The sequence below is a fragment of the Cinclus cinclus genome, chromosome 25 (assembly GCF_963662255.1).
Source record: "Cinclus cinclus chromosome 25, bCinCin1.1, whole genome shotgun sequence".
In the NCBI taxonomy this organism is placed as follows: Eukaryota; Metazoa; Chordata; class Aves; order Passeriformes; family Cinclidae; genus Cinclus; species Cinclus cinclus.
In genome coordinates, this window is record NC_085070.1 from 5,531,409 (window position 1) to 5,558,457 (window position 27,049).

The following is a 27,049-nucleotide window of genomic DNA, read 5'->3' on the forward strand; positions in this document are numbered from 1 at the left end:
ACTGCCCCCAGGTATCTGTCGGAGCCCAGACAACGACAAACAGTGTTTTTCCTCCCTGTTTTGAGTCTGTCCTTGTTTGGCGTGGGTTCAAAGGTGATCCAGCAGCTGCGGCTGGGTTTTGGGGCAGGGCGGGGCTGGGGCTGGGGCTGGGCAGGGCAGCAGGTCACTTCTGATTATCGCCACTGCTACCTGCACATTGGACTCTTAGGAACTGTCGCCGTCGCCGGCATTCCCCAAATACTCTTGCAAAACACACCCCACGCTTCAGCCCCCTTCTCTGGGTCTGTGAGCGATTCCACCTCCAGCGCCGGGCTGTCTGCCTGGCTCAGCCCGTGCACGCCCGGACAGGCAGGAGCGGGCAGGTCTGCGAGCCCCTCCGGCGCAGCCGGGAACGGCCCGAGCGCGGCGGGGCCGTGCTGGGGACCGGACCGGACCGGGCCGGGCCGGGCCGGGCCGGGCCGGGCCCTGCTCGCTGCCGTGCGGGGCTGGGCGGCTGACTGCTCGGGGTGATAAGCGGCTGCGGGCGGTGGGCAGGCACCGCGCCTTCCTCCTCCTCCTCCTCCTCCTCTCCTCCTCCTCCTCCGCCTGACGTCAGCCCACGGCCCCGCTCAGTCTCGGGCGGCCGGCGGCGGGCATGGCTGGGGGGCGGCGGCCGGCGGGGCTCGCCCTGGGCTGGGGCTGCTGCCTCCTGCTCTGCTGCGGTGAGTGGCTGCGGGAAGGGCCGGGCTGGGCCGGGCGGTGCGGGGCGGGCGGACGCGCGCACCTGCGGAGCGCTCCGGGGCGCGGCGCGAGGTCTCGCGGAGCTCCGGCAGGGATGTCCCTCGCCCCGGTGGACGCCGGGCTGCAGCGGGGTTGGACTTTGCCCCTGTGCAGCTCCCCGAGGTGGCAGCCGGAGCGGTGTCCCCGCAGAGCCGCGGCGGGGCCAGCGCCTGCAGCCGGGAGCGCTGCGCCCCTCGGGCGGTGCCTGGCGCGGCGCCGGGAATGCTCGGATCGCGGGGTCGGGGCAGCCCAGGTGGGATCGGCCCTTCCCAGACTGGGTCCCCGCCCGGACGGCCCCGCGATCCGCGGCGGGGCGGGCCTGGTCTGGGTGCCCCGTCCCGCTCTCGGGACCCCTCTGCAGCCCCCCCAGGGCAGGGCAGGTTGAGGGGTGACCCCACGTGCGTTCAGCGCGCACCGGGGTGAGCCGCTTGTTGTTAGGAAGCATCCACCCCTTTCCTTCTAAGGAGTTTTCCCCTGAGCGCTGTGTTTCTCTTGGCTTTTTTTCGCGCTTTCTTTTTTTATCCACTTTCCAGTCCATTTTCACCCTCGGGGGGTGGCTGCGCTTCCTGCCGTGCCCTGCTCCCCGCATCCCGCCCTCCTCTCGCCGGGGGCCCGGGAGCGGTCCCGGTGCGCTGGCTGCTCCCTGCCCCGCTGAGCTGCGGAGGTGGCCCCGGCGCTGGGAACCTGCCCAGGCCGAGGTGTTGGAGCCAAAGTCAGGCTCAGACCGGAGTCTAGAGCAGGCTGCTCCCACCCCCGTCCCATGCCGGGATCCCCTTCCCACAGCACATGTGCCGAGCCAGGAGTCTCTCAATGGTTGGCGGCGTCGGTGTATTTGGAAGCCCAGCCACGTGAAAGGTTTGATGCTTCCCAGAAGCACAAGGGGCCACGGCCAAAACATTCCCAGGCCAGCCAGGGCTGCTGGAACGGGGGCCTGAGCCCACCCCGGGGCTGCCTGAGCCACCCCATCCCTTTGGTCTGGCTGTTAGAGAGGTGTCTGGATGTTGTCACCCAGCTGCGGGGTGGGGTTGAGAGCTTTCCCTCTCCAAGTGCACATGATGGGGTCCTGACAGGGTGGTGGGGTTATTTTGGGGTGCAAGGTATTGGTGCCCGCTGTAGCAGGACCCCGGCTCTGTCCCCATCCCCAGCAGGATGCGAGCTGGGCAGGGAAGTGATTGGTGGGCAGAGGTGTTTGGTACTGCTGGTGGTGCTGCTTCCTGTGGAGCTGGGGCTCTGCACCCTCTTTCTTCTCTCCGTGAAGATGACAGGGTGTGGGTGATGCTGTTCTGTGCGAGCTGGGGCACCCCGGCCCGGGGATCCGTGCAGCTCTGCTGGGGAATAGGAGGGTAGCATGTGTGGCTGTGGGATCTGGCCGCAGCTGGTTTCCCTGAGAGGGGAAAAGAAAGCCACGGAAACCTCAGGCATCCCACGTGCGGCTCCAGACCCCTGTGGTGCCTCTCCTCTTGCTCCGGGCCGGGGGCTCAGCGCCGGGGGCTCTGCCGCCAGCACAGCCGCGCTTCTCGCCCTCTCCTCGCACACCTCGGCTCTGCAGGAGGCTGGCGAGGGACTGTGCTGCTCCCCACCCCCTTCCCCAGCTCTAAAAGCAAATCTTTGTTCTTGTGGAGCTCTGGCTGCGGGCCGGCTGTCCGCCAGCCAGATGGGAAAGGCATGGGGGCTCTCCTTCCTTCCCTGCTCGCTCCCTGCAGACGCCCACTCCAGATCTCGAGGTCTCCGGCTGGAGCTGTGCCAGGCACTTGGGGTGGATGGAGCTCGGTGCTGCAGCTGGCTCTCCCCAGGTTCCATCACGAAACCTGCAGCTGCGCTGGGCCCAAGGGAGGATCGCCAAGTCCCCGGAGCCTGCTGTGCCAGGCTGGCTGTGCCCAGTGCCTCCTTAGCCTGCCACGCACATAGCAAAAGGTCTTGGAGCTGTAGATGGGAGCCTTATGTCCTCCAGGGTTGTGGGGGACCTTGTAAGTGTCCCCTTGTGTCCCTCTTCCAGCCCGTCCTGGCGGAGGTGGAGGGCAGTGAGCCCTTGCTCCAGGCAGGGTGGGGGCTGCAGCGACCCTGTCACCCTCCTCAAGGGCAGTGGGTGGCTGGGAGGGTTGTGATCCTCATGCCAGCCCCGGATGCCAGCCATTCTCCAGCTCTGAGCTCATGGTTTCGGTTGCTCTGCTGCCTGGTTGAGGGCTCTCATGCCGAGCGGGTCAGGGGGAGGGCCAGCTGCTCTCCCAGGGGCTGGCTCTGCCTGGGGCCCATGCCCAAAGTCTGAAAATGATGGAGAGGCAACGTCTGGCCTGGCTGCGTGCAGTCCAGAGTGTCAGGGCTCAGGGGAGGCTGTTTAGGGTCAGCAGGGACACACCTCAGCCCCAGGCTTGCCCAGCTGTGCAGGTGCCCTCCAGCAGCAGGCAGCCAAGTTGTGGCTGTACGGGCTGGGCAGCTCCCTCCTCTGCAGTTATCTTTTCCTTTGCATTTCAGCCATTTCCCTGTCCCCGCCTGGTGCTTATCTCTGGGACTTTCACCTGTTTTTCCAGCACCTTCTTTGCTGTGCAGTGATTTGCTCATCCCTCTTTATCTGGTGCCAACTGTAATCACTGGTGGGATGGGCGAGGGCCAAAACCCGTGTTTGTGTCTGAGGTGGCTGGTCCTGCGTGTGGGGGCCTTTGCTGTGGCAGAAGGGCCTTGGCTGCATTTTGGCTTTGTGCCATCCCATACCCACTGCAAACAAAGCATTTTGTGGGCATGGTGCTGCCCTTTGAAGTTGCTCCGTGGTGGCTGGGAGTGGGCGCTGTCAAGGGACATGTTGACACAGCTGCTTCCTCCAAGCCTCTTGCCCCCAGCTCCCATACCTGGGCTGGCTCTGTTGCTTGGGGACAGGCTGTTGTCCCCTCTGCAGGGCCATGTGCCAGCCCAGGGCATGCAGACCCCCCTTTGCTTTGGCTGGCTGGGATGGTGGCAGTGACGCTCCAAGCCTTGCTGTGATGCCGCCCTTGTCTCTGCTCCACCCAGCTGGGGCTGCTCTGCTCCCAAATCCCTTGGGAAGCTGCTCCCTGCCCTGTCCTGGATCAATAGCCATTACCTTTCCCATCCTCTCTGGAGTAGGGCCAGCAGTTCCATTACTGCTGCGGGCGGCTGGACCGTGAGGGAAGGTGGGGTGCAGGGATGGGCCAGCTCCACTCACAGGGGTGCCGTGGGTGGGCAGAGAGCAGAGCAGCAGCGAGGGGAAGCCTTGGGAATGCTGCAGGGATGGATGCTTTGACTGCTGGGCTCCTGCTGGTGTGGCAGGGTCACAGCTTGTGGAAGGTCCTGAGAGTCCTGGCTGTGCCAAGGCCATGGTGGCTGAGGATGTGCTGCCTCCCAACGGTGTCCTGGGGACACAGCTGGTGGGGGCACGATATGCCATGTCCCCTCTTTGGGAACAGGATCGCTGGCCTGAGCCCATGGGCTCTCTGTGGATGCTGAAGGCAGAGTGGCAGTGGGGTCCTGGCTGTCACTCCTGCTGGGCTGGGACACAGTGTGTAAAGCACAAGACCTATTTCTGCCCCACAGCTTTTGGGGGATGATGGGGACAGGCTGTGCATGGACAGCCCATTATTCTCCATTCTTCCAGCCCCTAACAGCAAATTCTGTCCCACAGCTGCAGCCAGAAAACTGGAGATCTCCATGCCAGCCGTGGTAGAAGTGGAGGCTGGGGACACAGCCAGGATTGAGTGCAACTTCTACACCCCTGAAAATGCTTCCTACACCTACATTGACTGGTTCTACGTGAGTGCTGACCTGGGACAGCAGCTCTGGCTGCTGGGCTGGGGTGGCAACCAGCCCAGGGCTTCCTGCTGGGCTCCCCAGCCCAGCCTCGCCCCTCACCTTGCAGGTGGACCGCAGCAACAAGCAGGTGAGGCTGTACCACATCACAGCCAGTGAGGTCCTGGAGGATGACACAGACTACAAGAACCGGGTGTCACTGGGGCAGGACAAGGCCCTGTCCATCAGTGCAGTGACAGTGCAGGACGCTGGGGTCTTCGTGTGCCAGGTTGGAGCTGGCAGCTACGGCGTGGGCGAGAACAGCACCGAGCTCAGCGTCTACAGTGAGTGACACAGGAGGGCAGCATGGCTGAGCAGCTGCTCTGCAGGGCTGGTGGGCATCCCATCCCATCCCATCCCATCCCATCCCATCCCATCCCATCCCATCCCATCCCATCCCTCCCAATTTGTGTGGGGTGGCTTCTCTTTCCAGAGGTCCCCAGGACTCCGGAGATTAAACCCAGCTCAGGAGGCATCTCTGTGCACAGCACAGACATCCCAGAGGTGAGGAGAGGCTGCACGCAGGGGACAGGGAGGCTCCCTGCTAAGCCTAACCTGTGCTCATGGCTCTCTCTGCCACCACAGATAGCCAAGTGCGTGAGCAAAAACAGTTTCCCAGCTCCCAACATCACGTGGCACAAGAACGGGGAGCAGCTGCACGCCCAGGAGAACCGTGAGTTGGGTGGGGATGGGGCAGCCAGCTCGGAAGAGGGGGCTGGAACCCAAAGAACCCACGGGAGCCCTCCTCCGTGGCTGTGTCCCCTGCAGAGGTGACGATCCAGTCGGTGCTGACGCATGAGTCGAGCGGGCTGTACACGGTGAGCAGCACGCTGTACGCGCCCGTCACGCGCGAGGACCGCCTGTCCCGCTTCCACTGCACCGTGCACTACTGGCTCCGGGGACAGACGCATGCCCTGGAGTCACAGAGGGTCAAGGTCAACATCTTCTGTGAGTCTGGGGCCGGGGGGGCCGTGCTGGTGTCCCGCAGTGAGGCTGGGCGCTGACTCGGCCCATCCCTGCCCCCAGACCCTGCCGAGACCCTGAAGCTTCAGGTGATGCCGTCCTCGGCGCTGGTGAAGGAAGGGGACAATGTGACACTGGTCTGTGAGGCTGATGGGAACCCACCGCCTGTCTTCAGCTTCTTTAAGAAAAACGTGAGGCTGGAGGGGACCGGGGCACCTCTCCCTTGGCAAGCATCTCCTGGTTGCTCCTTGTCCTCTGCCTGGAGGGCCCTGGAGGGGGATGCAGTGGCTGGGTGGGAGGGGGCCTCTGTGGGGCTAAGGACTGCTTTGTGCCCACTGTCTGCAGCTGAATGAGTGGCAGGATCTGTCATCGCTGATGGACTCCGACAGTGGGATCCTGAACCTGCACGATGTGAACAAGAGCAGCAGTGGCACATACAAGTGCCAGTCCCTGGACCTGGATGATATGTCACAGAAAGAGGAGGCTGTGGATCTCGTTGTGAACTGTAAGAGGGAGGGTACAGGGCCCCATGGACATCATGGTGGGTGCTTTGTCCCTCCTGCTTACCCTGCCCTGCTTACCCATCCCTCTCCTAGACATTGAAGGGGTCCATGTGAAGATGGAGCCGTCCTCAACTGTCCGTGAAGGGGAGAGTGTGAAGCTGATCTGTGATGCCTACAGCCCTGTGGGCCTGCAGTACCAGTGGAGGGATGAGAAGGTGAGTAGGGATCCCACTTCTCTTGTGCTCAGGCTCAGCCTGGGCTCTGCAGCAAAATAGGCAGAGTCAGGATCTTGCTCCATCTCTCCTGAGAGGCCAGGGGAAGGATTCCCTCTTTCATGGACCTGCGTTGTCCACCCCAATATTGTCACCTCCTGGCCAGTACTTCACTTCAGGGAGGTCCTGTGCTTGCAGACTCCCTCACTGTGCATGAGAGGTCTGAACCCCTTTGGGACATGGCCACAGAGGGCTCGTTGCAGGGGACATTCCTTCCCAACAGGGCAAGAAGCTGGTGGAAGGGAGCCAGCTCTTCCTGAACAACCTCACCTTTGAAACCTCCAACACCTTCAGCTGCAAGGTGATGGCGCCGAGCGTGCCAGGGCTGGAGCAGAGCAAGAAAGTGTCTGTGGCTGTTGAGGGTAAGACCTGGCCTGGGTGCAGAGTGACCCCTGCGTGCCCAGCACCCATTTCCTCAGGAGCTGTGGGTGCAGAGTGACCCCTGCCCTGCCCACAGGGAAGCCACGGATCGTGGCCATCAGCTCCCCGCTGTACGTGCGCCAGGACGAGGTGGTCAACCTGACCTGCAAGGCCATCGCCTTCCCCCGGCCCACCGTCCACTGGAGCATCAATGGCACGGTGAGAGCTGGGAGGGGCCAGGCTGGGATGTCCGAGGGGCTGCCCAGGCACTGAATCCTGCTCTGCCTGCCCTGCTCAGGCTCACGAGTACATGGACAACCAGCACGTCGCCAGCAACCTGACGGTGCGGGTGAGCCACGACCTGCTGCAGGCAGGAGCCATGTGCCGGGTGTCCAACAAGCTGGGTGTCAGTGAGAAGCACATCCGGCTGGTGGGTGAGTGTCAGGCACTGCTTTCTGTCCCAGGAGCCCCCAGCAGGGTCAGTCCCCCCTGGCCCAGGTGCTGGCTGGGCTGTGCTGTGCTGCCGTGGGGTGGCTGGACTCGGTGTCTTTCCCTCCCTTTCTGCTCTTCCACGTGATTCCATCAGGAAGGATCAGTCTACTGCTGGTGTCCATGAGGACACGAGTTATGCTCACCTCTAGCCTGGGGAGGGAGCTTGGCTGCTGGCTCTGCACTGCTTCTCTTGCTGCTTCTCTCTCTGCCAAGCCAGGAGGGAGGCAGAGGCTCTGTCCCCAGCACTGGGAAAGCTGCCTGTTTGTCCTCAGCGAGGCCACCAAGTGCAGCTTCTTGCAGCCCAAACCTGCTGGGCAAGGAAGCAGAGGGATAGCCTGGTGCCTTGCAGGAATTGCTGTTATTCACCTTCCTGTGGCACATGGGGTGTGGCAGCCCAGAGCAGAATTTCTGTGTTCCTACAGAAACTGCCCTAATGCAGTATTTCTGTACTGAAATCTGCATCCTGCAGGCAGCTGGGAAAGCACTGGAGGTTTTCTGGGAGAAGGGGCCCTTTCCTAACTCAGAAGGGAAACTGGAGGGAGTCACGGCAGCACAGGCATTAATTTCTTTCGTTCTCCATTGTGCTTAGATCAAAAGTCAACAGCAGAGAGCCAAGGGGTGATCATCGTGGCCATCATTGTGGCCATCCTCGTGGTGGCTGTACTGGGTGCTGTCATCTACTTCCTGCACAAGAAAGGCAAGATCCCGTGTGGCCGTGCTGGGAAGCAGGACATGTAAGCACTGCCACCTGTCCCCCAGGGGCCCATGGGGCTGGGGGTGCTTGATATCACTCATGCTTCCCATCCATCCCATCCCATCCATCCCATCCCTCCCTGCGTGGTGGGAGCGCAGCCTCGGGGGCACGGTGCCGGGGGCTCGGCTGCTTTTCCAGCTTCCCACAGGGCACTGTCGTGCAAGGAGGAGGCAGCAGAGTGGTAGAGCAGCCAAGGACCCCCTCCCTGGGCAGTCCAAAGCTTTCTGTGAGCTGGAGTCTCTTTGACCCCAGCGATCTGAGCCCCGGTCCCATTGAGATGGAGCCCCAGGGCTCGGCCGGCCACTTGCCCTCCCGGGTATAGCAAACGTGTCTCAAAAATTGTCACCTCCCTCCCCTAGCACAAAGCCAGAGGCCCGTAAAGACAAGATTGTAGTTGAAGTTAAGTCAGATAAACTTTCCGAAGAGGCGGGGCTCCTGCAGGGCGCCAACGGCGAGAAGAGACCCGCAGCTGACCAGGTAGGACAGAGCGACGGGCACTGCCCTTCCTGGGCCAGGGCCAGCTCAGGGCTGGGGCTGCACGCAGGTAATGCTTTGCTCCCCTCCTCCGGCACTGTCCACCCTGCACGGGCCTCCATCATCCATCAGCAGCGCTCTTTGGGGCCGTGGGAGGGAGGGGAGGGGACGGTTCCGAGAGGTGACAAAGCTCTGCTCGCTGGCAGTGCCCACTGCCTGCCCTGCTTGGCTCTGCCTCCTTCCGTGGAGCAGCAGCCAGGCTCCCCAGGGTCTAAAATAGAAAGATCTCTGGCCAGAAGTCAGAGCAGGGGCTGCAGGAATAGGTCCTCTGAGGCAGAGGTCTTGGGAGGAGTTTTTTGGGACACGTGCTTTCCCCTCACCTGGGATGGAGCAGCTTTTCACATGTCACTGCTGGGCCACCACTGTCCGTGCCGGCCACAAGCTGCAGAGCCCTGAGCCCGCTGTGGTTTTGTTTGCCTTGGGCCAGGAGCGAGCCCCTGCCTGGCTCTGCACAGCCCACACTCCCCTCCCCTCAGCCACCCTGGGGTGCCCCAGTGTCCCCCACCCCACTGTGAGTGTCACCACCCCACCTGCAGCAGAGGATTGGGTTTGTGTTCATCCCTAACCGTGTGTTTTCCCTGACCCTTTCCTCTTTTGGCGGAACTGAAGAGCGAGAAATACATCGATCTGAGAAACTAGAGAGGAAACCTCCTAAGTGCTTTCTTCCTTCAAACCTTTCCTGCTCTTGGATTGCCTTCTCCCACCCCTGCTCCAGCCCCTGGGGAGCACGGCCAGAGACCCCCCCCCCCCACCACCGTGTGTCACCGTGCTGGGCGTGCAGGGGACACCTCCCTGACTCACCTGGCCATTACCTCAGCCCTGGGCTTGCAGGTGTTGCCTTAGCAGCAAAGCTGGACTCGCTTTACTACTCCAGAGAAGCCACAGCAATATTAGGAAGAACTATATCCCATTAATCCCTACTTGGTGGAAGGATTTGAGGCTCTTTCAGGTAATCTGTTCTGTACGTGTTGTGGGAAGGTTTTGATGTGTTCTTTATTTACCCTGACCTTGCTCAGAGAGGCTGGTGAAATTTGGTTTTTGGGATGTCTGAGGCACCTTAGTGCCTCACCTTAGTGGTGCAGGTTGGAGGAGAGAGGAGGGGAAGGGATGTGTGTTGGAGAGGTGTTTGCAGCTCTAAGAGGGTTTGAGTGCTTTGCTTTGCCTTTGAGCTGTTCCTGGGTCAGTGCTGTGATCCCACAGCAGGAGAGGACCTGGCAGAGCAAGGAAGGGGTGCAAAGGTGCAGAAAGGCTTTAGGGTGTGTGGTTTGGAGCTGTGCTGACCCGAGGGGCAGGGCTCCCCTCTCCCCTCTGAATTTGGTTTGTTGTAGGGACGCTGCCACAGCAGAACCCAGAGCTCCCACAGATTTAAATTCAATATTAGACAGGGCCAGTCAGTGACGTCTCAGGGTTTTTTTTTTTGTGCTCAGCCAGTGCCAGCCCCAGGTCAAACTCCTCCCTGTGCTTCACTGGCACCTCTGGCTCCACGGGGAGAGGGAGGGGGGGAGATGGACAAGAACCTGCCAGAGCTTCTGTGGCAGCCCTCCCCTGCCTCATCCCAGAGGGACCAGCCCCTCCTGCCCCTCACTCACATCCTCTGAGCTCTGCTGGCCACAAGCCTTTGTCCCCTGGGTGTCCCACCCTGACCAGAGGGGAGCTGTCCCCACCTGCTACACGTGGTGTCTGAGCAAAAAGCTTTGGTTTATATATATTTTTGTTGGATTGTGTGTACATTTCCAGGAGTTTTATTTCGTTTTGTTGGTTTATTTTTTTTTTTTGTCCGATACTTGCAAGGTTGTTTTTTTTTAATATATATATATATATATATATATATGTGAAAATAAAGTATGGATTCAAAGCTGAGTGGTGGAGTTTGTTCCCATAGATGGAAGGGTGGGAAGGGCATTCCATAATCCCACAGAGGTTCCAGCAGGACCCATTTAATACACTAATTACTGCTACTGCCAATAAATCTATTTATTCTAGTAAATAATCCTAGCTTTAGGCTGTAATGGGTGATTATACCACTGGATCTTAAAAAAATAATATTGTAAATAGAATATTCCAGTTTATTGATGATTGTATTAATATTTATTACCAATACTATAGATGCTAATGCATACATGAGATGACAATAAGCACTAATAAACTAATACTACTAATTAACAAAAACATCGAAGTCCCCCAGCTCACAATAATGGATTTAATTCTTATGTCCTCATCTGAGCCCTTGATCAATTATTGGGGACTCAAATGACCTCAAGTAACCCCAATCAGGGCCCCAAAGGACCTCAAATAACCCCAATGAGGGTCTCAAATGACCTCAAGTAACCCCAAAGAGGGGCCCAAATGACCTCAAGTGACCCCAATGACCTCAAATAACCCCAATGAGGGCCTCAAATGACCTCAAGTAACCCCAAGTTACTGTGTTTTGAGATAGAATGACCTCAAATGACCCCAATGACCTCAAATAACCCCAAAGGGGGCCCCAAATGACCTCAAGTAACCCCAAGGAACTCGCTTCTGAGATCAAATGACCTCAAGTAACCCCAATGACCTCAAGTAACCCCGATCAAGGCCTCAAGTGACCTCAAATGACCCCAATGACCTGAAGTAACCTGAGAGAGGTCCCCAAATGACCTAAAGTAACCCCAAGTAATTAAGATCTGAGCCTCAAATGACCTCAAGTAACCCCTGTGACCTCAAATGACCCCAATGACCTGAAGTAACCCCGATCAGGCCCCCAAATGACCTCGAATGACCCCAAAGAGGGCCCCAAATGACCTCAGGTAACCCCATGGGTTGATTTGACCCCACAGTGGCTCCTCTGAGGTTTTCCCCAGTTCATTTCCCCCATGTCCCCAGTCACCCTCCCTGTCCTGTTTGTGGCTTCCCACTTGACCCCTGGCACCTGAGGGTCCCCTTTTGTCCCCAAGTGGTGTCCCCTGATCCCAAAATGTCCTGGGGGGCTCAGGTGGGCCAGTGAGGCCCTGTTTGTTCCATTTCTGGGCCCCTGCTGGCTCTGCAATGTGTGAACCTGCATTTATTCTATCTACTTTATATCGAAAATATTCATACCTTGATTTATGTGAATATTCAATTAATATATTCAAAGATGTAATTATTTTCTGATCTCTATTAATAATACATGACATATCCTAATAATTCTGTTCTAGAATTGTGTGAGATATTTATGTATTTGTGTAATTTCTATGCAATGACTTTAGAAGTGTGCAGAAAATTCCCATGGATTCTCTTCCTGGGTGGCAACTTCATGTCCTTCGTGGTCCTGATGGATTAGAGCCTTTATTCATTGATACTCTCAGAATATGTTTAATTATTATAATGTTTATTATAATCTTTCCTGGCTTTTCTCAGTGGCCACAATATAAATTTGAATTTAACAGATAATTGTGCTAATAATTATAAAATAACTCCAAAATCATTCTGCAAAGGATCCAGGAGATTGAAATCCTAAAATATTCTTTTTCCAGCACTCACAGAAGCACCACAACACACACACACACCATCTGCTACAACAAAGGAAATTTTATTTAAAAATAAAACTTTGTTTTGTTTTCTTTCTTACTGACACAGGTGAATGAAATCCCAAACAAAGAAGCTCTTAGTGGGCAGCATACAAGAATGGAAACAATTAATAAATAACATTAGTATAACCTCTAAACATTAACAATGCATCTGCAAACAAAATGAGGACTTTAAACCAAGTGAACCTTAAAGCTCAGCTACTCTCTGTAAGAATATTTACCTTCTGTTTTTCCTTATTCTTTACAGATCTGAAAGGATTAAATACTGCTATTATAATTTTATATTAATGACACTATTATACTTTTTTTTTTTAAAATATCTCGTGAAAATCTCAACATTTTTTAACACTGATATTTTACAAATTGGTATTTGTCATCCATGAGAAGGAACAACACAAACAGCAGTTCTTCCTCCACTGGGAATTTCAAACCAAAAAGATTTCTAGGAGGAACTTTAAAAATAAATGTCCTTATTCCCCACTAATCTTTAAAGTGACACCTTTGAGAAGGTGCCCTGGGAGTTGCATTTTTTCTTGCTCAACTGAAAAAAAAAAAAAAAAAAAAAAAAAAAACAACAAAAACCCAACAAAACAAACCACATTTACAGTAACGAGCCTGCCTCAGGATTAGCTACAGTAATGTCACCAGTCTGGGGCCACATGCTGGGCCCTGAGCCTGCCTGGCCCCTGGGGCGAGGACATGCACAAAAAAAAGGGAGATTTGGGATTCCTGCTCAGCTCTGGACACAGGAAATCACCTGGATCCTGCTCAGGAGGGCTCCTCCCGCTTCCCACAGCTCCTGCTCCTTGGGAGTGCTTCCCATTCCTCCTGGGAGTGCTTCCCATTCCTCCTGGGAGTGTTTCCCTTTCCTTTTGGGGACAGCTGGAGGACAACCCCAGCATTTTTCACCCCAACCAAGCCCATCCCACGATCCCGAGCTCAGCACAGCACCAGTCCAGACACGGAAGCTCCACGGCTGGAATGCTACAAAACACAGTGTCAGAGTTTAAGTGACCACTGCCCATCTCTCCTGCTCTCCTTTGCACCCCTTCCCAAAGCATTTTTGGTGCTGCTTGTCCAGCTCTGCTCATTTTCCCAGAGGGGATTCTCAGATCCAGCCTGGTCACGCAGCATCCCCTTAAGAAAGGCACTAGACATTTGGGTTGATTTTCCTTTTAAAAGTAGCATCAGAAAGTTAATTTTCTAAAGAATAAAGAAGAGGGAGGTGAAGGGGGAGAAGAGCAATCAATCTTAGGCTTAGAAAGAACAAGAAAAATCCACTGGGCAGTGCCTGGATGGAGGTGGCAGAGCACAGCCACAACACATGGCCAGGACTCTGCTGCCCTCAGTGGAATCAGCAAATTCTTAACGTGTCTAAGGAAGAAAAGGCAAGACTTAAGTTTTTAAAATCGGTTTGAGACATAAACAAGTGCACAGAAAGGACACATGCAGAGAAATCAGTGATACATGCCACAAAGATTGCTCTCTAATCTCTAATACCCAGAACAACACCCACAGGAACATCTCTTGGCACATAGACCCCCAAGACAGGCCTGGAACAGCTCTGCCAAGCAGGATTTCATGGAAATTACAGCCAGCAGGCCGTGAGGGGCTTGGAGGGGACAGGGAGTCACTGCTCTGGTCACACACACTGGGCAGGACAAGAGTTAAGGCTTTGGAGCTGGCCGGACTCAGCCCTTGCTCAGGAGTGACACTGAGCTCACAGCAGGGCACACACCAAGGGCTCCAAACCAACACAGAGCTGAGTGGCAGTGTGAGAAAGAGGGAAAGAAACCCCTCACTAAAGGGTCTGCACCTGCATCTCCAGGACTAGGGACTGTTTGGCTGCTCAGGCTCCCCAGTGTGACACAACAGCCACAGTTGTCCCCAGCAGCTCTTTGCTCCTCCAGAGGTTCCCACGTGCCCAGCACATCCCACAGGGAGCAGGGCTGGCACCCCTGGCAGCTGCACTGGTGCACAGGAGGAAGAGCAGCTCTTCCTCCCCTTCTTCTTCTTCCCCAGGCACCGACCCCACCTTCCCCAGGGCTGTGTCCCTGTGCCCACTGCCAGCCCTGACCCCAAAACACCAAAGGCTGGGGTCTCAGAGCACGGCACCAGATCTCCTCACCCTGCCTGAGCGTTTCCTCCACTACAGAAAGGAGGGGACTAAGGAGAGACAGTTCAGCCTGCCTGGAAGCCACTGCAGCAATTCAGAAAGCTGTAGGTCTAGAGAGAAACCTCAACTTTTTAATTAAAAGCTCTCTTTCTGCTCTGCTAACACTCTGCCAAGTGCAGCCATCTGGCCCAGCCTCTGGATTCCTCAAAAGGCCAAACTGCACCCGAGTGCCAGAATCACTCCAGCAATATCCCAAGCTGCAGCCCTCAGCCTGGTGACCTCTGCTGACCTCAGGGAGATGCAAATAATGCTGGACATGCTCCAAAAGCCAAGAGCCTCTCAGGTTGTCAGGCTGTGATCTGTCTGTGCCTCCTGGACCTAAATCCTCTCCAAAGGAACCGTCCACTCCTCCAATATGAACAGAGTTAAGTAGCTGAGTAGGCAAGTCAGGTTTTTCCAATGCAACAGCTGAGTTCTGACCTTTAAAACCACGTGATCACTTCACAAATACAGATTTTTTTTTTCCCCAAGTCTGTTTTAACACCAGACCTGGCAATACCTCAGAGAAATGGAAATGGAAAGGAGAGCTCCCATGTTGTTGGGACAGCCATGCAGAGCGCTGCTGCATTTCTGTGACTGCAAAGCAGGTGACATTCCAACAAACACATCAGCTGCATCTACCAATTCCACAAAACACCCTGGCACCACGATGGCTCCTGTAAAAGCTCTCTGGAGGAATGGGTGTGAAGGCCACTAGTCTGCAACAGCCACCATGCAATGAAGATAAATAAAACATCCAATTTACCAGGTGCAACATTCCTAGGGAAGAACAATGGGAGTGTCCAGTGACTGCTCCAGCCCAGCAGGGCCACAAATCAAATTTGAGCACTGAAGCACAAAATGCTCAAGGCTAAGAGGGGAGAAGCAGCAGCCCCACTTCTTTGCTCTTGCTCAAATTCTTTGCTCCCTCTCCCACCCCTCAAAACCACACCAAGCTCCTCCAGCTGCTGGAATCTGGTGCTGCCAGTGCAAGTGCACACACACACACAAACACAAATATGAGAGAAATCCAACTCCCAGCACTGCCAGGATCAAAATCCCTGACAGAAGCTCATCCTGCTATGTCCAGGCAGCAAGGGAGGACTGGAATCAGAAGCAATAACTGCTATTATTACAGGCAAGAGGGACACACCACAGCCAACAGGAAGCAATCGAACGACTCTTCCAGGATCTCCTGTAAATTCCCAGCAGAAAGTGACCTCCCAGCTTCTCTAAAAAGCCTGAGCCAGACACACAGCAGCGAACAGATCCAAACCTAGTACCATGAACCACAGGACACATCACACCGACCTCGAGACTTTGTTTCTCTGAGCATCCACTTAAAATTCACAGCACAAAACAACTCCCCCCATCCTCCAGGGCATCGGCTCGGGGATCCCTTGTCACGATACCTTTCTCTACCAACACCCTGGAAATCAATCTGTTCTCTCAGACAAGAGGTAGGGGTAAAGGACTCCAAGACATACACTGTATAAAACACCGCTCCGCTCTGTTCCATCCCACTGCTTTGAAATCTGGAACCACGAAAACCTGATAACTTTTTCTCTTCAAGAGGCAGGACTGACCTCAGCACGAAGTCTCTAAAGGAACCCCCTTCCCCTTTGGTGCACAGCTGGGCAGCAGCTGCCCAGGCAGTTGGTCCACAGCAGCTCAGGTGTGGAGGTGCTCGTGTGCTATGTGGCCACGTGCGCCGGGGAGGAGATGGACACGAACTCCCGCAGAATATTCTTGGCCATCTCAATATTGTTATGTGCAATGACCAGAGCTTTCTGAATGTCCTGATATGAGTAGCCTTGGCTCATGAGGTTCTCGATCTCGCTGGAGAGGTGCAGGGAGGAGCTGGCCCCGCTGCTGGCTCCTCCTGCTTGGCAGCTCCCGGCTTTCCGCTCGGAATTTATCCGCCGGGGCAGTGGCTTTGGCGGCCGCTCGGGGACTTGGGAGCCGTCCGAAAAACCTGCAAGGAGAAACAAGTGCATCACTTCAACGAGAAGATGTGGAAATTTTACTTGGAACAAAGCTGAGATGACATCAGGGGGATAAATGGCACTTCAAAAAGCTGTCATTGAGCTCTGCTACTTTTTCCAACCCTTTTATCCTCCTTCCCAACCTGCTCAGCTTCCCCGCCTGTGTGAAAAAACAGCTGTGGAGCTTTTTCTTAATTAGCAGGGCTCATCGGGTTCATTTATTAAGATAAAACTGTATAAAAAACGACACAGGATTTATGTGTGTAAGCAGAGCCCAGATATCAGCCTTAGAATCATAAAAAATGACACAGTGAATATTCAATTCACCAACGTCCCATTTCCTTCCAGAATCAGTCAGAACCCCCCAGTTTAACTGTGCAGAGGCTGCTCCCTCATCTCTGTGTGCACAAACTCAGCCCCAACTCAGCCACCACAATTGCTTCAGCAAACGAATTATGCTCTCTGAAGGGCCAGCAACTGAATTATGTTCTCCTCTTCCTCTGCTGAAGTTCTCCCTGCCTAATGGCAGATCAATAAAGCTCAGCCTGTTCTGCTTTTCCCTGAGTCATTCTGATGTGACACTGCCCTGCAGCCTCATCATGCACTGCTGGGAAGAGGAAATAACAGCCAATAAACCAAACAAGTCACCAAACTCTCCAAGGAAAGAACACATTGTTTAATTTTTGCATCAGACCATTCCCGAGTTTTAACCTCCTGTATTGTCACAAAAAGCATTTTTTGCCAATCACAGGAAACTTTTTTTGTGTGGATATTTGTCATCACCTTAAAGAAAGATTCATTTGTCTCCTGGAAAAAGTCCTCAGGGCACCCTAGAGAGTTTTCTGGCAGCAGAACTGGAGTACAACAGACAAATCATGTCCACACGATCCCTTTCCAATAGTGGGCACTGCAGCCTGCTCAGAGAATCACCACTGTGGGGCCTTTCTGAAAAACTTGCACCAAAAGCCCTAAGACAGAGAAGGCTCTTCAGGAATCAGATTCCCTGAAGCTTCCTCACCGACCACAGCTCAGCCCAGAGCCCTCATCTTCAGAATTCAAGTTTCTCACACATAAAGAGCTTTTTGTACGTGTGAGAAAAAGGTCTGCCCACTTCTCTGCCCCAAATTGCCTTTCTGGAATAGCTGCTTCAGCTTGAGCTGGATCGAGTTTCACAGACCATGGGTCAGCCTGAAAGGACAACTACTAAGACAGTTATTTTGGTAAATCATTAACTAAAACTGCAGGGTCCAGCTCCTGAGAGCATAAATCTGCCAAGATGAATCCCACAGCAGTCAGGCTTGCCTGCACCAGTGCCTTGCTTCCCACAGCAGTAACAATCAGCATTTTCCACATTTTCCATTTTCCTACCCCTAAAGCAGGAGGACAGCAGTGTTATTTCAGGGCTGTAGAAACACAGTGTCAATGATTAAGCTCAGTACTTCATCTGGGAGAGGGGGTGGGACCTGCTCTGTTCCTTTTTTATCCCTTTCAGCCAAATTCTACAGACACAGGGACAGATTTTAAAAGTGAAACAGTGAGGTGGGGCAAAAATAATGAACTTTTGTGCACTAGGAAACTCTTCTCTGTGCTATCAAAGGTCAGGGAAGTGGAATGGTGAAGCAGGAAAAGAGAAGACTCGCTGGGGGAAGGGGTTCTGGATACAGGAGGTTCTGCCTCCAGAAGGAACAAGAAACTCATTCCTCCTCCTTGGCAAATCACCAGCACATTCAGGCTGAAAACCCCCAACAGGAAGAGTTTCAGAGCTTCCTTAAGAGCTGCTGAGCAGGGAATAAGTCAATCATTATTTAGAAAGGCTCTTGGAGACACGAGGCTTTAGTTTTTTCCCTCAGAGAATGTGCCTTGCAGCCAGAAGGACACGATGTCCTCTATTCCCCAGGGACAAAAAGCTGACCTTGCTGAGCCACTGTCCCTGCTCAGAGGAGCTGAGAGCATCGTGCAGAACACTTGTGCCATCTGCAGGCACTGGCAGAGCCACAAACCCTGCCAGGCCAGCCCTGGATCTTCCACTTGGAACAGGGACACAATTCCTGAATGGTCTGAGTTGGAAGGGACACTTCCACTATCTCAGGGTGCTCCAACCCCAAATCCAGCCTGGCCTAGGACACTTCCAGGGATGGGAAATCCTGTTTCATGCCCTGGTACAAAAATGTTCTATGGCCTGTAGGAAACAGTGGTTTAAGGACTCTACTTTAAGCTCAAAAAAAGCTTTTCCTAACTTTGATTTCAGTGTGATTTGCAAGCTCAGGGCTAAATGACCAAGGCAGCACATTCCAAACTATAAATCAAACAAAAGCTAAAAGAAATCCAACAAAACACCCAAGTGTAATTCTGCCTCATAAACCTGACTTTACACCTTGCATCCAAAATCCTCAGCGAGTGACACAGGTTTCAAAGGTGCAGAGGCAGCCAGCAGCACCAAGAAGAGACCCAAGAGCTCTCTGACCTGTGACAGGGTCGTTTTCCAAGGACATTCGGCTGAAGGCAGGAGTGGCATTGGAGATATCAGACAGTGTGCGACGAGCAATGGCAACGGGCAGCGGTGGCTTGGGGACATCGTAGCCATCCTCTTCATTCTCTGACTCCTCAGGGCCATTGCTGGCAGTGGCTGCTGCCAGGTTCCCTTCATCTGGAACGGGAGGCACGTTCTGAGCTCTGGGGCTGAGCTGTCTCTCAAGGCAGACTCTGCTCCCCCGTGTTCCAAACGCTGACAGCACACAGAACTAACGTTTTGCTGCTAAAACCTCGTATTTAATGGCACTTCTTTCCAGAAGGGTTAAAAATACTTGATAGATGCAGTGTGCATGCACAGACTCATATTTCCACGTACATCCCAGCTATTTTAACAAGAAAAACAAATGTAATTCCTTTAATTCAGCCTAAAATGCTGTTCCACTGGGAGCAATTCATTGTACCCCAGTTCCTCAGCTGCTTTTTAGCACACCCACTCACCAGAAGTGTTGACAGCCTCGAAAGCAGAGGATGCTGCTTGGGAGTGAATGTTGTACATTGCTTCATACATGGAGCCCTCGGGCTGCTGGTCACAGTCCAAAACTCTGAGGGAGAGAACACATTCCCCTTCACACAGGTGGCAGTGGATACCACCTCCACCCCTGTCTCTGTGACAGAGTTTGTGCACGGCTTCTTGTTTCAAGGTGAAATCACCACTGCTCTGTGAAATATTTGTTCTAGAAAATGCTCTAATAATGTTTATTGCTGTACAGCACCTCAGCTTAAAAGAGTTAAAATGGTAACAGCAAAACTGATACCACCAAAAATTACATTCTAATAAGAGTTTTGAATTTCAGCTGTTTCTGCTCTCAAAAGGTTCTTGGCAGGGAGAGTGGGAAGGAAAGGGATATTTGAGTCCTTTAATACTGCACAAGAACTCTGCACAAGAGCGGTGGTCACATTTCCTTTACTGCTATTTTAGTCAAGATCTGGTGAATATCACTGGGGGAATTCAGAAATCTGAGCAAGCAGAATTCCCACCCTGATGTCCCAAATGTGCTGCCCCAGAGCTGGGAGGAAGAAGTGCAAAAGAAGCCAGAATCTCACCGTAAACTCTGAGTCATTTCCAAAGGCATTTTGAGCTCTGGTTTTTGCACAGCAGGACCTGGAGGCACCACAGGCAGAGAGGATGGTGACATGTATTCAGTGTCCTCATCGCTCTCAGACTGCTCCCCAGGAGGCAGTTTTGGTACAGGCAGTGGTCTGGAGGCAGAAGAAACAAGATAGAAAAACATTTACACCAAATCTAATTAATACCAAGGTGCCTTTTAAAATCCACAGTCACCTCACAGCAAGTCTGTCTAAAGAAATAATTTGGTTTTCAGGATGCAGCCCACAAGGTCACATCAGCACAAGGTCCTGATGCAAAAGGAAGTGACAATATCCTGCACATTTTACATCACACAAAGCCCCACTTAAAAGTGAATTTATTGAAGTGCTGATGGCAACTGGAGCCTGATTCCTACTGCCACAGCCCAGGGGAACTCCCACCACTCCCCACAACTCTTTGGGATGCTGACTTCAGCTGCTTTCTCTGCGTTTTTAATCTGTCAGAGTTTAAAACTAAGACCGAAAGAGTCATGCCAGCTCTGTCCCTGGCACCAGCACCCTGTAATTCCCACTCTGTAAGGTATGAAAAGTCCCAACGCACCTGGCAGCTAAGGAGTAGATGGCATTGGCAGACGAGGAGGGCTTGATTTTGGGGTGTTCACACTCTGAGGTTGCTGCTGGACCACTGCTGGAGCTCTGGAAGACAAAATTCCAAACCAGGAATCAGAAAAAATTCATGTCCAATGTATCTGCAAAGCCACTCATTCTCTGTGGGAATGAAGTATCCTCACTTATTCCACAGAATTTACTGACACCTCAGAAATCTAGGAATTCTCTGAAAGCTTTCCCTCAGTGAGGACATTGCAGGGGTTCTCCTGCGGGAAGAACTTCACTTTTTGAGATTCCAAATGCCTTGGCAAATTCAGCTGAAACAGGCCAAAATGGCAGCCAAGAGGAAAAGGATGCAGACAAGCACACATATTTGGAGACAGGATAGCAACTGTGCACGTGCCATTTTCTTAGAAAATCTGGCTAAAAATGTGCTTGCTTTCAATTTTAGAAAGCTGGAAGCATTAGAAGGAAAAATGAACGAAATGGGATCAAGGAAAGCAAAAGTGCCTGCAATTTCTTGTAGAGAACAAAATGTTGCACTACTCAGCCCGCTGGTAACAGCGTCCTGCAGGTGAACAGACCCAAACTGAACTCAGATTTTACCCAAACTCCTCACAGCTGATGTGTGTAGGCTTCTCAGTGCTGAAAAGCCAGCAGAGTAAATCAGACCTTTTCAGATAACAAGAGAAAACATGCTCAGCTTTTCAACACTGAAAGGTGAACAATCATCAGGCAATTGCGGCTCACGACTGCTGAAACTGGGATTCCCGGAATTCACTGGGCTCTTTCCATCTCTCCCACAACAAAATCCCACTCCTCAGTGTGAGAAGAGGATGCCTTTTCTCCCAGATTACCTGCAACCCCAGCAACACCCACTCACCCCCGGGCTGTCCAGGCTGAGCGTGCTGCCCAGCCGGAGGCTCTCAGCCCTGGACTCCACCTGGGAGGGCAGCGAGAAGGGAAGCGAGTGCCTGTTGGACAATTCCCTGCCAGCCCAGGGCTCCGCGGCGCTCACAGGGGCGGGCGCTTTGGGCATGGGCCTGCCTGGCCACAGGTCGCCCTGGCGATTGGATGGCAGCGGGGGTGGCTTGTCCCTGGTGGGACAGTCGCCAGGGGTGCAGGGCAGCGGCCGTCGCTGCGGGCGGCTCTCGGTGCCCAGGGAGTGCGGCCGGTCCGGAGGCGGCGGAGGGGGCAGGTCCCGGAGCGTGGGTGGGATCGGCAGAGGTTTGTCCTTGTGCAGAGCACCAGGTGTGACCTGAGGGGAGGAGGAATGTGAGGTAGCGCTCCGCCAAGGTAGTCCAGCCAGAAAAGATAAACAGGAGGGAGGTGGGAGGCAGCAGGGAGAGTTTTGGGGTGGTTTTATCTGTTTTTACAAGGAATTCTCTCTGAGCAGGCGGAGATATCTCCACACCTTCTGCACGAGCCTGAGGAGATAACACAGGAATTACGTGCACTCCAGCCAGGCTCTGAACACCCCAGATTCCTCTTCTTGAGGGAAAACATGAGCTTACAGCTTACATCTTAGATTGCATTCCAAACAGAGCCTCCCCATTATTTAAAAAATTATTCAATTGTGGGTTATTTGTACAAGTCCATATTCGTCAGTCAGTGATGAGTATTCACAGAAACAGGTATTTTCTTCTGCCTGAACTTTCCTAATTCCATTATTTCATCTGAACCAGATGAAGAACTGCTGCTGCATCTCAAGAACCATTAACTTAATGCCAAGATCATCCTGCTGCCTCTGCTGATCAATCAGAAAGCCAGTTCATTTCTCCCAGTCACACACATTGAATTCCTTCCTTCAATTTCTACGTAAAAAATGCTTGATACAAAAATGAGCGCAGAAAAGTTGGGAGAGAAATATGATACCTTCTGTATTAGCTAGAACAAAACATGAGGAAAATCCAAAGGGTGCAGGGAGCCGGGATTGAGGTTGAAAACCAGAGAATATGATGGCAGTAATAATAATTTGGTACTACAGGATGCCAGTCACCCTAAGGGAGGCCAGACAGAGAAGGAAGAAAATACTTGGGGATGTCAGATTGAAGATGTTGGGGTCACCCCAGCTGAAGGGGAGGGAGCTGTGCCTGACCTTGGAGGTGGTGCCAGGGCTGGAGGCCCCGGGGGGGTTGGCCACTCGCTGCTGCAGCAGGTCCAGCCGGGGTGGCACGGGAGGGAGGGTGGCCTGAGGAGCCACTGAGAATGGAGAGGGAGGACGTTCCACCTGAGAGAGGAGAATGGAAAGTCAGCACATGGCTCAACACACACGATTCCTGCTCTCTGGAGAGGCTCTCCAGCTCTACTGGTGACAAACTGCTCTGTGAGTAATAAACGTCCTCCAGGGGTGAAGGCAGCAGCCAGCACTGCAGCACTTGGAGCAATCCAAGCTGTGAGACATCACTGAAATGCACACTGAGAAACACAAACCAAGCTGCTCTGATGGAGTAACAAACCTGCTTCCCTGGGCCATGAGCAGGAACAAGCTGCTTTTCAACACCAGAGGGCACGATCTGCTGCAAAACCTCCTGTCCCTGTGCAAACTGCTTTCACTACAGAGCACTGGTGTGCACTAAACCTTCCACTTTTGTCCCTGGAAAGCTGCTCTTCCACTTAACAAAGCAGCACAGTGCCTGTTATTCTCCTTATTTTCTCTTTTTCACAATCAAAGCTAGTGTTGTTCAATTCTAAAAAGCTTCACGTATGTTTGAGCTCACTAAAGCCAACAAAATACCAACATTGACAGGATGTCACACCAAGAAAAGTGCTTTGCTTCCCCAAAACATGTATAAAAAGCTCTCCAGGAATAGTGTTTACTTATTAGTACGTAACTGCACAGGATGGAAGATAAAGGGAAAAAAAGACTCCAGGTAAACCAGAGGTGAAGATTCTTTCTGATCAGGAAATGCAGCTTTCTTTAGTTGATTCAGCTATTTAAAAAATAGCCAAATTCAACCCCACTTCCCTATGCAGTAAAAAAAAATGCAAGAGCAGCAATCAGATTTTGAAATGAGAAATGAAACTGAAATGAAAAATCCATGCAGGTATTCACAAAGAATGCCTGCACACAGCTCCTGGAGGGAAGCAGCACTAATGACAGAGTTATCACACCTTTATTAGACAGATTTATCATCCACCATGTAAAAAGATGGCAGCCAAATTGAGTTCCTCAGCAGAACAGCCTGCCCTCTAGTCATCAGGACCTTGGTAAGGCTGTACCTGCCAGGCTGTATCTATCACTGGGGAAAAAAAAAAGGATGAATTCCTGCTGATCTGGGTGAATTCTGGCTAGGAAATCAAAATCTAACGCACGGAGAAGTGTTCCAAACCCAGATCTTCCATTCCAACAGGTCAGGCCAGCTTTTTCACCCCTCTGGGGATTCCTCCAAGACAACACACAAAAGATCAAAGGCTTCAAAGTGTGATCCCAAAATGACAGTGCCAAGTGAGCTCACAAAACTGGACCTAAATCCCAGTGTTCCACAGGCAGCAGGATCTTTACTGTTCTACACTCTGCCAACCCTCACAGGCACAAATCACTAAGAGAAAACTGCTGGAAAAAAGGCACTGCCACATTTCTCAACACCCATTCCAGTGACCTTACTTTGGTACCAGCGAGTTCTTTCATCATGAAGAGGGAATCATCAGCTTTGTCATCATCATCATCATCATAATTGGGAGAGGGGGTTCCTTCTGCCCCTTGCCTGGACAATCCTCCTCCTCCTCTGGGATCAAATGGATCCACCACGATTGGCTCCGTGCCTTTGATCTCACAGCGGCAGAAGGGACAACCTTGGCCCTCAGATTCCTGCAGGGGACAGGGGACATCTGTCACAGCAGCCTTTGGGGTGCACAAATTATCACCTGCTTCATCAACAGTCAGCTTTTAACCTGCTTTTTGGCAGGGAGCTTTCAGCTGAGAGGAAGACAAAAGCAAACTGGGCTAGAAATATGGAATATTTGCTCCTTGAAGTAGAAAAACAGCACTTTAGAAAGTTTTAAGAGTTTTTTTCCTTATTCCATATTAAGAGATCAGGCATCTAAACAGCTTCTGATGCAGTGACATTATGAGACAATGTTTCTGTTACCTTCTCTCCACACCTGAACAGTTCTGAGAAGGGAATATACCTGGAAAAGATCAAGCTCCTGCCCTCAGAGAGATAAAGAAGAAGCCAAGGCTCACCTGCCAGGCTGTGAGACAGGAGGTGCACATCAGGTGCCCACAAGGTTCAATCTTCACATCCTTGTCGTTCTCAGCACAGATTTTACACAGCTGGAATGTGGAGCCCATCTCACAGTACAGCTCATATTGTTCCTGAGGGAAAAACAGCATAAATCACAGGGAGAACAGAAATATGCCAAGATTTCATCATCATTTCACATGCTAGAGGCAGCTATCAAGCTCTGAAAAAAGTGGAATCCAAATTATCCAACAATTTTCATTTAAGCATCCCAAGAAAAGCAAGGTTCAAGACATGGTGAACGGCATAAAAGCATCAGTGCTGGCAGAACATTCTGAAAATAAACCCTTAAAATCTGGCTTTGCAATCTCATCTGCCCATCCTTATCATGCAAAGATTTCTGTAATTCCTGTAAAATACTGCAGCCCTAAAAACAAGTGTTGGGAATACCAATTATGACAGAACTGGATGAATAGCTAAGGAGGGTAGAAATCAGGGAGAAAGGCAGAGAGTTTGATGGAATGGAATATTTTACTCACCTGTGTAACTTTAATGTGGTCCTGAGGTGTGGGCTCACACAAGCCAGTCAAGTCAGGGTTCTGATTCCGGCCATCAGGAAATAAATAACTGGAAGAAGTTGGGGAGAAAAAAAAAAAAAAATCTCTTTATGTGCCTGTACACAGATGTATACACACACACATCTAAGGTTTCTTTTGGAGGTGGGAAGGGAAGAAAGAATGAAGGTGAAAAGCCAGGGGTGGGAAGTCAAGGTGCTCTGAATTCTAAAGTTTTGGAAGAATTTTATGATTGGAGCAAAATTAAATATGTTATTCTTAAAAGTCTTGGTTCAAATTAAGGGTTTGACAAAAAATATAGGGATTTATGAGAAGGGAAGCACTGTTGCACATTTATCATCTGCTACTGCACAGCTCTCCAGTGCAAAGACAGCCATCAGTAATTCCTGAGTGCCAAAAGAGTTCAGCAATGAGTTATTCCACTGACAGCAACGGGACTATTCAAAATTTAATGCTTTGTTGTGCTAATTTTTATAAAGTTACTTACAAGCCTTCCCTGAAGCCATCAATCAGTGCCTGGAAAAGAGGTTTGTTGTGAGGGATTGTCTGGAGAATGTTCCCATCTGCAGTGACGTAGCCGATGGCCCACTGGCCCAGGCGGGTACAGCTCAGTCGGAAAATGTAACTAAAAACACACAAAGGAAAAGAAACTGCAGCTTGGAACAGACAGAAAAGATCCAGTGACAGGTAGGCAGCCTTTGTATGGTTGTATCAAGACAGTAAATAAAATTAGTAGGAATAATTTGATGATTTGTAGCAGCTTTCCAGGCAGTTCAAAGGGGAACTCTGCAATATGATACAAAATGAGAAAAGAATCCAAGCACTGGCCTCCAGGTGAAATTAAACCCAGAATCCAGAGCAAGTGTAGTTAACATCCTTAAAACCATTTGTTTCAAATCAACTTTTAAAAAGCCAACAAACAAACAGACCACAGGAGGTTGCCATGTTTAAAAGCAGCCCAGAAGTAACCAGACAAGCTGCAGAAAGGAACACAGATAATGTGCCAGCCCTGCTGCAATCAGTGGTGGCAGCCAGAAGCTCCCAGCAGGGCTCTGCTGGCTGAGCTCCCTCTCACCTGCCAGGTTTGTGAATGAATTTCTGAAGCCGGGCCTTGACCTCGTCATAGGTGAGGAATGCCATATAGCCAGGGTGAGTCACTGCCAGGCTGTTCCAGTTCCTCAGCAGAGATGACCAGGGCTGGGGGAGCAGCAGAGAAACAAATTAACCACACACTTCTGGGAAGGGTCAATATTCCTGAATCAAAGGGTTCTTCAGCGAGAGAAACATGTTTCTGTTCCACCACAAATCCAGTGGAGGAACCAAAACATTCATTCCCAGGCAGCACTTGGCATTTGAGTTTCTTGCTTGTTGGGGAATAAAATCATCACCTATGACAGACCTTAATCAAAACTCCTCTAATAAATACAAAAGGAGAAGTCACTGAGGTCACAGCTTAAGAATAGCCATCAATTGTGCTGCTTCTGCAGAGAAAATGACTCATTCCCCAGACAGGGATGAAGGCAGGAGTTTAATGAGATTATGCACAGGCCCAGGAACCATGACTGGTCTGCTCTCCAACACTGACTTCCTGCATGGCCTGGGGACAGTGACCTCCCCTCTGTGTCTCAGTTTCACTGTCTGTAACTTGTGACTATTCCTCACCAACCCAACCTCACCCGGGTGTGGCAAGGACTGGCTGGTCTCAGATCTGAATAAAGAAACCAGCAGACACATCTCAAATGTTATTTAAAATGATGCCACAAAAGTCGTAACAACCATTTGAAATCTCCCAGCCCTGAGAAGGGCTTGGGTGTGTAAATCTCACCTGATTTTTCCAAGTTTTTTAACTGGTCTACAAGAAGGTATCAGCACTCCCTAAGAACTCTGCATCCCCTGGAATTTGCAGCAGCTCTTGACTTGTTCTTTACGTACCACACTTGGAAAAAGTGCTGAGTGAGATCAGCTACATTGCAACACCAAACATG

At 52.1% G+C, this 27,049-nt stretch overlaps 2 protein-coding genes across 5 annotated transcripts in view; one reads left to right on the plus strand and one right to left on the minus strand.

The window, feature by feature from the left end:
• Positions 1-624: 624 nt before the first annotated feature.
• Positions 625-9,500, plus strand: MCAM (melanoma cell adhesion molecule). The gene is made up of 15 exons (XM_062508656.1): positions 625-701; positions 4,391-4,538; positions 4,636-4,838; positions 4,988-5,058; positions 5,140-5,227; positions 5,323-5,502; positions 5,581-5,708; positions 5,863-6,022; positions 6,114-6,235; positions 6,516-6,654; positions 6,750-6,871; positions 6,951-7,086; positions 7,734-7,878; positions 8,258-8,375; positions 9,042-9,500. The coding sequence occupies exons 1-15, from the start codon at positions 635-637 to the stop codon at positions 9,069-9,071; spliced, it is 1,857 nt and encodes a 618-aa protein (XP_062364640.1). The 5' UTR covers positions 625-634; the 3' UTR covers positions 9,072-9,500.
• Positions 9,501-11,960: 2,460 nt separating this feature from the next.
• Positions 11,961-27,049, minus strand: part of CBL (Cbl proto-oncogene) — a 34,311-nt gene continuing 19,222 nt past the window's right edge. Inside the window, exons 5-17 of one of the 4 annotated variants that reach the window (XM_062508584.1) lie at positions 26,140-26,261; positions 25,552-25,689; positions 25,029-25,116; positions 24,492-24,623; positions 23,913-24,116; positions 22,404-22,535; positions 21,189-21,563; positions 20,298-20,392; positions 19,765-19,849; positions 19,694-19,728; positions 19,088-19,191; positions 18,582-18,764; positions 11,961-16,107 (exon numbers count right to left, since the gene is read on the minus strand). In XM_062508584.1, the coding sequence (XP_062364568.1) occupies positions 15,827-16,107; positions 18,582-18,764; positions 19,088-19,191; positions 19,694-19,728; positions 19,765-19,849; positions 20,298-20,392; positions 21,189-21,563; positions 22,404-22,535; positions 23,913-24,116; positions 24,492-24,623; positions 25,029-25,116; positions 25,552-25,689; positions 26,140-26,261 (1,974 nt within the window). In that variant the 3' untranslated portion in view covers positions 11,961-15,826. Of the gene's footprint in view, positions 16,108-18,581; positions 18,765-18,885; positions 18,973-19,087; positions 19,192-19,693; positions 19,850-20,297; positions 20,393-21,188; positions 21,564-22,403; positions 22,536-23,912; positions 24,117-24,491; positions 24,624-25,028; positions 25,117-25,551; positions 25,690-26,139; positions 26,262-27,049 lie in introns of those variants that run through there. The other 3 variants (XM_062508583.1, XM_062508585.1, XM_062508586.1) reach the window with 3 other exon arrangements.

What these genes read in the sequence shown, in the direction of transcription:
- MCAM (XM_062508656.1), top strand. Translation starts at nt 635, where the DNA reads ATGGCTGGGGGGCGGCGGCCGGCGGGGCTCGCCCTGGGCTGGGGCTGC. An exon ending in ACAGCACAGACATCCCAGAG is followed by an intron (nt 5,059 to 5,139) that starts GTGAGGAGAGGC and finishes CTGCCACCACAG; the next exon opens with ATAGCCAAGTGCGTGAGCAA. An exon ending in GGTCAAGGTCAACATCTTCT is followed by an intron (nt 5,503 to 5,580) that starts GTGAGTCTGGGG and finishes CCCTGCCCCCAG; the next exon opens with ACCCTGCCGAGACCCTGAAG.